This window comes from Chionomys nivalis, chromosome 7 (assembly GCF_950005125.1).
Source record: "Chionomys nivalis chromosome 7, mChiNiv1.1, whole genome shotgun sequence".
In the NCBI taxonomy this organism is placed as follows: Eukaryota; Metazoa; Chordata; class Mammalia; order Rodentia; family Cricetidae; genus Chionomys; species Chionomys nivalis.
This window is the reverse complement of record NC_080092.1, coordinates 99,771,954-99,784,378: the sequence shown is the minus strand read 5'-3', so window position 1 is coordinate 99,784,378 and position 12,425 is coordinate 99,771,954. Positions and strand designations below refer to the sequence as shown.

General features: G+C 50.9%; 1 protein-coding gene across 2 annotated transcripts; it reads left to right on the top strand.

The window, feature by feature from the left end:
• The first annotated feature begins 41 nt into the window (after positions 1 to 41).
• Sgsh (N-sulfoglucosamine sulfohydrolase) lies at positions 42 to 11,820 on the top strand. 2 transcript variants are annotated; one of them, XM_057776653.1, is made up of 9 exons: positions 42 to 156; positions 2,613 to 2,773; positions 4,040 to 4,145; positions 4,462 to 4,612; positions 4,914 to 5,070; positions 5,443 to 5,524; positions 6,982 to 7,185; positions 7,999 to 8,183; positions 8,277 to 11,820. In XM_057776653.1, the coding sequence occupies exons 1-9, from the start codon at positions 69 to 71 to the stop codon at positions 8,556 to 8,558; spliced, it is 1,416 nt and encodes a 471-aa protein (XP_057632636.1). In that variant the 5' UTR covers positions 42 to 68; the 3' UTR covers positions 8,559 to 11,820. The 2 variants fall into 2 exon arrangements, with proteins under 2 accessions (XP_057632636.1, XP_057632635.1); XM_057776652.1 differs by having other exon boundaries at positions 7,999 to 11,820.
• The last annotated feature ends 605 nt before the right edge of the window (positions 11,821 to 12,425 follow it).

The following is a 12,425-nucleotide window of genomic DNA, read 5'->3' as shown; positions in this document are numbered from 1 at the left end:
GGGGCCGAGCGTGCACGTGACCGTGGGGAGGGACCGAACCGGAACCGCTCACCGCGGCGGGCGCCGCCATGCACTTCGAGGGACTGTCCTGCTGCTTGGTGTTTTTGCTTCTGGGACTCTGCAGTGTGCACTCGCGCAATGTGCTGCTGATGGTTGGTGAGTGTCGCCGCCCCTGGCTGGCCGCCCACGGCCGCTTACTGCTGCCTCCAGAAGCGGCCACTCTGCTCCTCCCCTCTTGTGGCCCGTGGTGATTCCGGTGCGCCGCCAGTTCCCTTGCAGCCCCCCTGCATCCGTGATGCGGGATTCTTCCTAGTGACACTATGTGCGGCTGGCCCTCCAGCTTCTGCCTGGCCCCGCTGGCTCAGCACTCCCACATCTGTAGTCCAGAGCAGCCAGGGAAACCCCGTGGAGCCCAGCTACTTAGGCTGAGCGGTCTTGCAGAACTAGGGGGTTCACAGATCGCTGAGAAAGTTCCAAAAGAGAGACCGGTACCCGAGTTGCAGGGTGTCCCAGTTCAACTGCTCTCTACCGCTGGCTCAAAGGTACAGCCCTCCACGGCCCACACAGACTTCCTCAGCTCCTCTTAGGAACCCCAAATTCCCCCAGCATTCACGAGACTTCCTGTTTGAGTGATCAGCGCCTGGCTGTGACAGTCCAATCCTTCTGAGGTCTGGCCCCGGGCCAGACCCACTCTTTCTGATAAACTCTGTGGTGTCTGGGCAGGTCAGTTGGGTAATTGTAACATAAACAGCGCTGTGTCAGCACCACTACGGATCACATCTCCACGGGGCGCGTCGGGAGGGGGGGAGTAATGAAGCCGGCTCAGGCTGCACATACACCAGGTAGGGATTGGTCCCGGAGCCTTGCGGAGATTCGGTCCTATCTCAGCTTGGATACCTATAACACAAACCCTACAGACTCGGGACTGGAGAGCTGGCTCAGCAGTTAAGAGGGCTGGCTGCTCTTCCAGAGGACTCAGTTCAGTATCAGCACCCACATGGTGGCTCACAACTGCGTGTAACTCCAGCTGTGGAGCATCTGACACCGCTTTTGGTGTCTGTGGGCACATGTATATACGTGCAGGCAAAATATCCACAAAGCATAAAATTGAGATTAACACACACACACACACAAACACGCAGAGAGGGAGAGAGAGGGTGGGGAGGAGAGCACTACCTACAGGTCAGGTTTTTGACAAACAAATGTATTTTCTAACAGTTCCAGAGTCTGGAGAGACTGGGACCAGAAAGCCAGCTCCTCAGAGGCCTTCCTGGCTTTTAGATGACAATCATCTCATTTCCTAATATGACAGAGAAATGTCACAGCCCTGCTGAGTTGGACCCCACCTTCATGTCTTCATTTAACTGTTAGAACGACAGCATGAGTTTTGGAAGCACACAATTCGGTCTAGATCAGGGTCATGGGCAGGTCCTCCTGTCTATCCTCCTACCCATTCATTCACCTCCGTTCAAGGATTGTGTTGCCTCTGAGACTGGTGGGTGACATGTTGCCCTTGGGTTCCCACGTGCTACTTCTGGGGTACCCCCCATGTCCTCTGCTGCAGCTCAGAGGAAAGCTATAGGACCTGGGTGACCTGTCCTCATTTCCACTGCCCAGCAGTGGCTGTGAGTGCGACTTGTCAGCTCTCTAGGCTTCAGGTGCCCCCTGTAGGTGGAGGGGAGAAACAGTCAGCAGGACTACAGCCCCTGGGGAAGAGGACTGTGTCTCCGTGAGAGGCAGAGGTGTGGTGCACACACACACACACACACACACGTCCTCAGCTGTGTCCTGGGCGTGACTCCCCTGGCTGGCTGTCACCTTGTGAAGTGTCTGCAGAGCCCAGGGTAGCTCAGTAACCTGCAGTGATATCTTCAGGCCACCACCTGGTGTGGGATTCCCCTCTGGATGCTGTGAATACCATTCGTTGATAAAGAAGCTGCTTTGGGCCTGTTGCTGTGCAGAATGGGGCAAGGAGAGAATGCCAAGCAGATAGAAGAGGACAGAGTAGGTGGAGTCAAAGAGACGCCATGTAGTCGCTGGAGGAAAAAAGACATAGGCCACTCACTAGCTGGAAGCTTGCTGGTAGGCCACCATCTCGTTTTGATGCACAGATTAATAGAGATGGGTTAATTTAAGATATAAGAGCTAGCTAGAAATATTCCTAAATGAATGGCCAAGCAGTGTTTTAATTAATACAGTTTCTGTGTGATTATTTTGGGTCTGGGCAGCCAGGAACAAACAAGCAGTCTGCCTACAACCACCTACTAACATGCCTACAAGGACACCAAGTTTGTTGGGGTGTTGTGCTTCCCCCACTAGCCCATCTGTTAAGCCCCACCTGAGTGTTGAGAATTGGGTTCCATGCAAGCCATGGCACCATCTCTCCCTCATAACACATCCAGTCGAGGATCCTGCCTGCCTGTGTGTTCCCTGCTTGCTCACAAGCTCCTGTATCATCAGGCCTAGCACCACTCTCCCTTGGGTACCCTGCTGTTTGGGAGCATCTTGTCCTCCCGAGTATCACAAGGCCAAGCCTTTGCAGCACTACCTGGGTCCCCCAACACTACCCCACCTGGCCCCAGCCAACACACCCTCTGCTCTGTGCTCCTCAGCCGACGATGGAGGCTTTGAAAGTGGAGCCTACAACAATAGTGCCATCACCACCCCTCACCTGGATGCCCTGGCCCGTCACAGCCTCATCTTCCGCAATGCCTTCACCTCTGTCAGCAGCTGCTCCCCCAGCCGCGCCAGCCTCCTCACCGGCCTGCCCCAGGTGAGAGCTGCTAGCGGGATGAAGTGAGGGAGGGTGGGTAGGTGACTCTAGGGCCCAGGCCTCTGCCCAGGGGAACCCCCTCCCCCGCCCTGTTGCCCTGAGGTGCTGCCAGGTTTCCTGTGCTTCTGGATGAGCAGATACAGCCGAGAGGTCTCCTGTGCAGACCAGGGCTCTGCTCCACCCCCCATCAGCTCAGGTGGCTCTGCCGCTCTGTGGCCACAAGCAGACATCATCCCTCTCTGTGCCTTAGTGTCCTTGTCTGTGACGTGGAGGGCACAGTGAGATGTCACTCACAGATCACTGTGGGGGTTGGCCAAGCGTGGCTTTGTGGGTACAGTGCTTAGCCCAGAGCCTGCACACCTCCTCCCCAGCTATGCGCTCAGATCTGCGGTAGGTCATGCCCTCCCATGCGATGGTAAGGTACTTCCTCTTTTTGTTGGTATGGTAAAGTACATAAAACATAAAATTTGCCGTCTCGACAGTTTTTCGGTGTGTGGTCAGTGGTGTGAAACCCAATCACACGGCAGCAGCCACCCCCACCATCCGTTTCTATAATTTCCTCCAGCTATCCTCATTGCGTATGACTGCCCATTCCTGCCAGACCCCGCTCCACGCTGTCCCTGCATCTGAAGACTCTAGGGCCCTCCTGCGAGCGGTCTCACCATTGTTTGCCTTTGTGACTAGCTGTGACACTGAGCTTAGCATCCCTGAGGGTCCTGCTCCTTGTAGCTCACATCAGGACTTACTTCTCTCTCAAGGTCTCTGTTTTAAACTCCTTTAATCCTAGCACACCGGGAGACAGAGGCAGGAGGATCTCCATGACCTCATGCCCAGCCTGGTCCACAGAATGAGTTCCAGGACAGTTGGGTACATACAGAGACCATGCATCAGTATGTTTTTCTGGTCTAAAGTTTTGAATTGCATTTAAAAATTTATCTTGTGTGAGCGAGTCTCTAGAGGGCAGAGACAGCTTGTGGGAGTGGGTTCTCTCCTCCCACCATGTGGTTCTTAGGGACTGAGCTCAGGTCGTCATCAGACTTTTCCAGCTGAGCCATCTCGCACAACCCCGCCTTTTCCGAGACAGGGTCTAGGCCCAGGCTTGCATCAAACTCAGTGTGGAGCTTGTCCTTTCCTCCCTGCTGGTGTCCCTGTCACGGGAGGGAGAAGAACAGGGTGGAGCTCCCTTCGGGTTAGTGTCCTGAAGGCTCCCGGGATGAGCTGTGGGGTGTGGAGTCTGGTCTCACAGCATCTGGCATCTGTCTACAGCACCAGAATGGCATGTATGGGCTGCACCAGCATGTACATCATTTCAACTCCTTCGACAAGGTGCAGAGCTTACCGCTGCTGCTCCGCCAGGCTGGGGTGCGCACAGGTGAGGCGTGGGCAGGGCACCGTACGGGTGAGTGGTTCCTCTCTGACCCCTCCCAGCCCAAGCTGAAGTCACTCTCAAGCTATGTGACCTGCTGCTTTGCCAGGCCAGTGGGCACGCAGGTGAGGATGGGCCCGAGGACAGGATGCAGGTGCCAGGCCGCTTTGTGACTGTTCCTAGCTTCTTGGCGAGGGATGTCCAAGGCTCTCAGTCACTCTGAGGATCAGGCCAAAGTCCACAGCAGCCACGCTTTCAGGGCTTGGGCAGGATAAGGGACAGACTGCCCTCTGAACAGACATCTTCTCTGGTCCTCCCTTAGGCATCATTGGGAAGAAGCATGTGGGTCCGGAGACGGTGTACCCCTTTGACTTTGCATTCACGGAGGAGAACAGCTCTGTGCTGCAGGTGGGGCGGAACATCACTAGAATTAAGCAACTAGTCCGTAAATTCCTGCAGAGTCAGGATGACAGGTATGGAGCGTTCTGTCCTGGGACCCTCTGGGGAGGGAAGCCAGACCCCTCAACGGTGGGTGTAGGCTCTCATTCCAGGGTCCACAGTTGTGGACAGACTGTGGCAAGGGCCGAGGAAAACATTCTAAATACCCAGAAGAGGGGCAGGGGGAATCTGAGGCAGTGAAGGAGACAGGGTGACCTGTCGGTAGGAGTAAGCCAAGCCGAAGTGTGTCTACCTAAGAACTGAGCCTCTTAGGGTCAAGACAGCAGCCTGGTCATGACTCCCCCATACTGACCCCCTCTCCACATCCACATCCAGGCCCTTCTTCCTCTATGTGGCTTTCCATGACCCCCACCGCTGCGGGCACTCCCAGCCCCAGTACGGAACCTTCTGTGAGAAGTTTGGCAACGGGGAGAGTGGCATGGGGCTCATTCCAGACTGGATGCCGCAGACCTACGACCCCCAAGATGTGAAGGTAGGAGGGGCCCTTGCTATGCTTCCAAGACACCCAACCCGTCCTCCCCAAATCCAGGGCCCCACCCTCCTTAGAGTGTGCAGCCCTTGCCCCTGTGATCTGGCACAATGTGTAGCAGGAGATTTCAGGGCTGTGGGCTCCAGGTCCTTCTGTATGGGCTGCAGAGAGAACCTTGGATCCCCAAGGTGAAGTAGTGTGTGTGTGTGTGTGTGTGCGCGCGCGCGCATGCGCGCGCATGCATAAAATCAAGCTGTTTTTGGCCAGTCCATTCACGGCAGAGTTGGGGAGGGCACTGTACCCTGTCTTCCACCCAGTAAAAAATACCCCATGCCCCATCCAGCCTTAGACGCCTCCCCCTGCCTTCCGCCTCAGGTGCCTTACTTTGTCCCAGACACACCAGCAGCCCGTGCAGACCTAGCCGCCCAGTACACTACCATCGGCCGGATGGACCAAGGTGGGTTCCAGTGACCAGGGCTGTCTCTCCTACCACAAGCCCTGGAACTCCCAGCCAGGCTGGGCTCAGCACAAGTGGGTCCCAGAAGCAACACAGTGTGAGCCCGGGTGGGTGTTGAAGGCCTGAGGCCTCAGTTTTCCTTGGCTCGTGGCCATGTTGCTGTAGGTTCCAGCTCCTGCTTCGCACTACCTGCTTAGCGGTGTGTCCCTGCTTAGTGGTGTGTCCTGCTTAGCGGTGTGTCCCTGCTTAGTGGTGTGTCCCTGCTTAGCGGTGTGTCCCTCTTTCCGCCTTTTAACTGTAGCTCTTCTTCTTTTTAAATACTTACTTTTATTTCACTGTGTGTGTGATTTGCATCACATGCATGCAGTGCCCACCGAGGTCTAAAAAGGGCATCAGATCCCTGGAATGCAGTTACAGACGGCTGTGAGCTTCTGTGTGGTGCCAAGGGTCAAACCCGGGTCCTCTGGAAGGGCAGCCGGTGCTCTTAACCACTGAGCCATCTCTCCAGCCCCATCCCTTCTTTTTAATGACAGGTTTTTTTTTTATTTTCCATATGTGTGTGTGTGTCTTTTCACGTGTATATGGGTTTACAGATGTGTGTGTGCTTGTGGAGGCCTGAGATGATGTTAGGTATTGTCCTCATTCTCTTTCGCCTTATTTTCTGAGGCAGGATCTGCCAATCAAGCCTAGAGCTTGCTGACCCGGCTGGTCTTGTGAGCCAGCTTGCTCTGGGGATCCCATTTCTACCTTCCGTGGCTGGAATTCCCGGCAGGCTCTCACTTACCTGGCAATTACACAGGTTTCTGGGATCTGAGGTGTGATCCCAACTCATGCATGGCAAGCTCTTCAGCCGATTTGCCATTGTCCTGATGCTGTCTTCTGAGACAGGGTCTTGCTATAGCTCAGGTTAGCCTGGAACTCGTTAGGTAGCCCAGGCTGTCTCTGAATTCCCAGTTTTCCTGCCTCTGTCTATCTAGTGTGGGATTACAGAAGTAACTCACTATTCCTGGCTTCACTGAGAAGCGCCTACCTGGGGACCTGGGGATAATGTTTCTTCTGCAATCCTTAACTTAAATCTGGCCACAGTGACAGATGTCTGCTGACATCTAGGGTGGGAATTCAAGCCCTGCAGGCACTAGTCCTGGGATCATGTTCCTACTGACGCTGTTAGAAGGGCCCTGGGTGTCCTGTCTTCAGGCTCCACAGGACAGACACAAGATTCTAAAACAAGAAGCCAGCTTGGGGCAGTAGCAGCTGCCTATTGTGACAGCTGTCCTCAGGGATGAACCGTCCGTGGAAGCCTTGTGGCCTGCTCAAGTTCAGGAGCTGTGTGGTGTTGGACAGAGGCGGGCTTGTGGAAAGGGCAAAAGCGTGTTTCAGGGCCAGAAAGTAACAGAACCTGGGGGTGAATGAACACATACATGTACCTGAGCCTTCCCCTTCTTCCCCCTCCTCAGGGGTGGGGCTGGTGCTGCAGGAGCTGCGAAGTGCGGGCGTGCTGAATGACACTCTCATCATCTTCACATCCGACAATGGGATCCCGTTCCCCAGTGGCAGGACCAACCTTTACTGGCCTGGTACAGCCGAACCTCTGTTGCTGTCATCCCCAGAGCACCCACAACGTTGGGGCCAGGTTAGCGAGGCCTACGTGAGCCTCCTAGGTATGTCTGTCTGTCTGTGTGTCTGTCTCATGGGAGGGGATAGGTGAAGCCAGCCTGCAGTGGGACTGGCATGGGTCAGATGCTGGAGTGCTCCCCTGACCTAGGTAGTGTTCCTCCAGCTGGGCAGAGAAGAGACAGCCTTCTCTATTACATGAGAAGAAGCCAACTGGGAGGCCTGTTCCTGTCATGTCATGACCCCCGAGTGTCTGGTGGGGTCCCAGGTGGTACTAGTGAGTGGTGGGTTACCTACTGGAGAACCAGCATGATATCTCCCCTTTTCTCAGGATCTACAGCCTCTCATGACTCAGCTCTGAGGGACTGGTTCTCAAGGTTGTCTAACCTGTGCCATGAATGAGCAAACAAACCTGTAGGTGTGGGAGATAGAGGGGCTGAGTTAAGCCACCCCTGGCAGCTTTCCATGCCCAGACCACTGCTTGGAAGAGCCTGTGTTCTTAGGGGTTATGAGATAGGCTCGCTCCAGCTTGCACCTACCTCTCTGTGTGGCCCCAAACCATGAGAGAGGGAACCCTGTGACCCACCCAGAGTTAGTAGTTGAGCCCTCCCTACCCAGGGTTCTGATCCATAGGATTTTAGAGGGGCCCTAGTTCTCAGCAAGCCGGATCCTCTGGTTCCACCATTAAGGGCTCCGCAGGCCAGAGGTGACCAATGACAAGAGGTGCAGTCCAGGGTTGTTCCTCCCCGCTGGTGATCTGATCACACAGGGTGCCCGTGGGATTTCCAGAGAGGCTCAGGTTCACCCTTCCGAAGGGCCCTGTGTCCCTCAGGACCCTGCTAAGGGCTATTTCTTTGCAGATCTCACCCCCACCATCCTGGACTGGTTCTCCATTCCGTATCCCAGCTATGCCATCTTTGGCTCAAAGACGATCCAGCTCACAGGTCGATCCCTCCTGCCAGCGCTGGAGGCAGAGCCCCTTTGGGCCACCGTCTTCGGCAGCCAGAGCCACCACGAGGTCACCATGTCCTACCCCATGCGCTCGGTACACCACCAGAACTTCCGCCTCATTCACAACCTCAGCTTCAAGATGCCATTTCCCATTGACCAAGATTTCTATGTCTCGCCGACCTTCCAGGACCTCTTGAACCGAACCACAGCCGGCCAGCCCACGGGCTGGTACAAGGATCTGCACCATTACTACTACCGGCAACGCTGGGAACTCTACGATGTCGGCCGGGACCCTCGAGAGACACAGAACCTGGCCGCTGACCCAGACTTCTCGCAAGTGCTGGAGATGCTGAAAGCCCAGCTGACTAAGTGGCAGTGGGAGACGCATGACCCCTGGGTGTGCGCCCCTGAGGGGATCCTGGAAGAAAAGCTCACTCCTCAGTGCCGACCTCTTCACAATGAGCTCTGACGGTCCCTGGGCAGCTGCCAGCCTGCCTCTGCTCAGACACGAAGGGAGGGACAATGGAGTCAGTGCCAACAGCCCCACCCTCTACACACCCTTCTGAGGAGGGGCCCCTATAATGTGGGATGCCACTCCTGCCTCCTGGAGAGGAACTCAGGCATGCACTCCCCATCTTGTCACCACATCAGGACACTGCTGTCCTCACATCTGCGTGAACTGACCCAGGAGTTCTAGGGCAAACTTGGGTGGGCAGAATCCCAAGTTGACCTGCAGATAAAGGGGTAAGGTCTGGGGTTTCGAAGCCCTCTGGTTTCTGGAACCCATGGATGTTTTCAGGTTCTTTATTCTAATAGGAGCACAGAACTGTGTGCCCTGTGGTCAGTGGGTGAACCACACTGACTCCTGCAACCAACCTTGGTGTAGAGGAAGCCTTAGGAGGCCCTGGGCTTGCTTTTGCTTTCATTCTACCCTTGTCAAGTACACACTTGGTCAAAAACCTCACTGTTTCTCAGAGGTGATGAGCTTGATTCTGTGGTCTTTCTGGGCTCAGCTTATCCTTTCGGAGGGTGACTGGGGACGGGGTGTGACAGTGGTCCCTCTTTTGCTCTTCATTCTCTCTCTTTGAGTGACACCAAGCTTCTGGCCCCAGCCTGTTGTCAGGGTTTCTGTCCTGCCCCGTTCCCGCAATCGTTAAGTCCCAAAGAAATCACACAGAGGTCTATATTAATCATAAACTGATTTGCTCCATTAGCTCAGGCTTCTTATTAACTCTTATAACTTATATTAGCCCATTATTCTTTTTTTTGTTTTGTTTTTTTTTTTTTTTGTTTTTCGAGACAGGATTTCTCTGTGGTTTTGGAGCCTGTCCTGGAACTAGCTCTTGTAGACCAGGCTGGTCTCGAACTCACAGAGATCTGCCTGCCTCTGCCTCCCGAGTGCTGGGATTAAAGGCGTGCGCCACCACCACCCGGCTAGCCCATTATTCTTGTGCATGTTAGCCACATGGCTTTTTCAGTGGGGCAGTCACATCTTGCTTCTTCTGTGGTGGACTCACAGCTGTAGAAAGAGCTTCCCTCTTCTTATTGACCTGTCTCTACTTCCTGTCTGGTTGTCCTGCCTATACTTCCTGCCTGGCTACTGGCCAATCAGCATTTATTTAAAACATAATTGACAGAATATAGACAATTGTCCTACACTACTTCCCCCTCTTTTTTAAAATAATAAGAACTCTGAATCTAATATCCTTTGTTTAGGAGAGATTAATAGCAATTATTCCCAAAGTGATAGAATTATCCTTATAAAGAGAATTACTTGGATTCTTCCCTGCATTATACATGACACACAAACAGCAGGAGCTTGTACATTTTATATTGATTCAAATAAATCAGGAAAGAACAGGTTACAGATCAGAAGATTTAACTAAGGCGGAACAAATCCTTATAGTTCTGTCCAGAAGGCAGAATTATATGCTATTTTCATGTTACTAAGAGATTTTAAAGAGGGGGCTGGAGAGATGGCTCAGAGGTTAAGAGCATTGCCTGCTCTTCCAAAGGTCCTGAGTTCAATTCCCAGCAACCACATGGTGGCTCACAACCATCTGCAATGGGGTCTGGTGCCCTCTTCTGGCCTGCAGGCATACACATGGACAGAATATTGTATACATAATAAATAAATAAATATTTAAAAAAAAAAGAGATTTTAAAGAACCTCTCAACATAGTTAATGATTTGTAATATACAGAAAGTTATTTTGCCTATTGAAACCACTGAATTTATGCCAGATGATACAGAATTATCTTCATTATTCATTCAAGCTCAAGATATAATCAGGAATAGGCTTTGCCCCATATACATAACACACATCTGATCCCATACAAGTCTACCAGGTCCTCTAGCACAAGGTAATGCAGATTATTGATTGGAAGTGTGCTAAATGCCTCAGAATTTTATAAAAAAATCATGTCAGTATCAAAGGTTTAAAGAAAGAGGGGCTGGAAAGATGGCTCAGAGGTTGAGAGCACTGGCCGCTCTTCCAGAGGTCCTGAGTTCAATTCCCAGAAACCACATGGTTGGCTCACAATCATCTATAATAAGATCTGGCGCCCTCTTCTGGCCTGAAGGGATACTTGCAGGCAGAGCGCTGTATAATAAATAAATAAATAAATAAATAAATAAATAAATAAATAAATAAATGATAAAGAGTTTCCTATTAGATGGCAACAAGCTAAGGAGATTATAAAGAGATGTCCTACTTGCTCTTTCTATAACCAAACACCAGTACCTGCAGCGAATAACCCAAAGGGTACTCATAGAAATAAAATCTAGAAGATGGATGTTTTCCATTTTGCCAATTTTGGAAAATTAAAATACATACACCACACTATTGACACTTATTTCAATGGGTAACTGCTTTGAGCTCAGAAAAGGCTGATTCAATAATCATGCATTTATAAGAAGTTATGGCCATCATGAGTATACATGCACAAATAAAGACAATGGTCGAGCATATGTATCTAAGAAAATGAAACAGGTTTTTGATTATTATAATTTAGAGCATATTATAGGTATATCAAACAATTCTACAGGTCAGGCAGTTATACATAGATCAAATCGAACTATAAAGGATATGTTAAACAGAAAGGGATGGTAGGAATAAAGAAAAATAAGCCTCGTAGCAATGGATGTGCACAGAGAGTCTGGATTATGTATATTATTGTGTTTTCTTTCAATTTTTTGACTGCAGAAAGGTATTTGATTCTGAGGGCTGCTAAGATAAACCAACATACAGATATCTTGACTTCACGATTTGGGTCTGAGGATATGTTGCTTTGGAAAAAAGAACCTGTGAACTCCTTCCAGACTAATGTGACTTAATGGACCAAGATCCCTGAAAGGTTGCTGTGAATACCCCCCAAAAATTACTTTGCCCCCCAAAAAAGCAGGAAGCAGTTTGGAGAAAATGACATACAAATTCTCAAATATTGTTTATAAATGTTTGTTTACATTTAAAGGTAGATATTCTATAGAGATGGATTCTTTGCATTTATATGGATCTTGGTTTATTGTTACAAATTTAAGGTCAACACTAGACCTTAGTTGGCAGCTCCAATGTTGAAAATGAGACTTTGGGTGATTGTCCAGGTAGCCAGTTGTCTCTGTCATTTATTGCACATTTTGGAAGTTGCTTGATTGTACTTCCTATTTACTCAAGTAATATTTTCTCCTTTCTCAGGTCTTTTATGGAATTGAAGATAAGATAGTCATAGTTACTTTCCTCTCATGATTTAGCTGAGACTTTTCTTTCTTTTTTTTTTTTTTTGGTTTTTCGAGACAGGGTTTCTCTGTAGCTTTGGTTGCTGTCCTGGAACTAGCTCTGTAGACCAGGCTGGCCTCAAACTCCCAGAGATCCGCCTGCCTCTGCCTCCCGAGTGCTGGGATTAAAGGTGTGTGCCACCACCGCCCCGCTAGCCGAGACTTTTCTAATACGAGACTTAAACTCCTTTTGATAGGATAATTACTGAAACAATTTGTATATGTTTCTTGATTAATATTGTTTATGTTGGTTGTAATTCTAATTTTTATACTTGATATTTGTTCTTATTGTATATAGTTTTTAATTTAATTTGGAACTCTCTTATTTAGACAAAAGGGGAAGGTGCTGTGGTAACTCCTTCAGCCAATAGCCTTTAAGATACCAGCCCACTTGGGCGTGGTCTCTTCTATCATAAATGCAGACATAAAGCTTGTGCAGTAGCCGGGCTGTGGTGGCACACGCCTTTAATCCCAGCACTCGGGAGGCAGAGGCAGGCAGATCTCTGTGAGTTCGAGGCCAGCCTGGTCTACAAGAGCTAGTTCCAGGACAGCAACCAAAAAG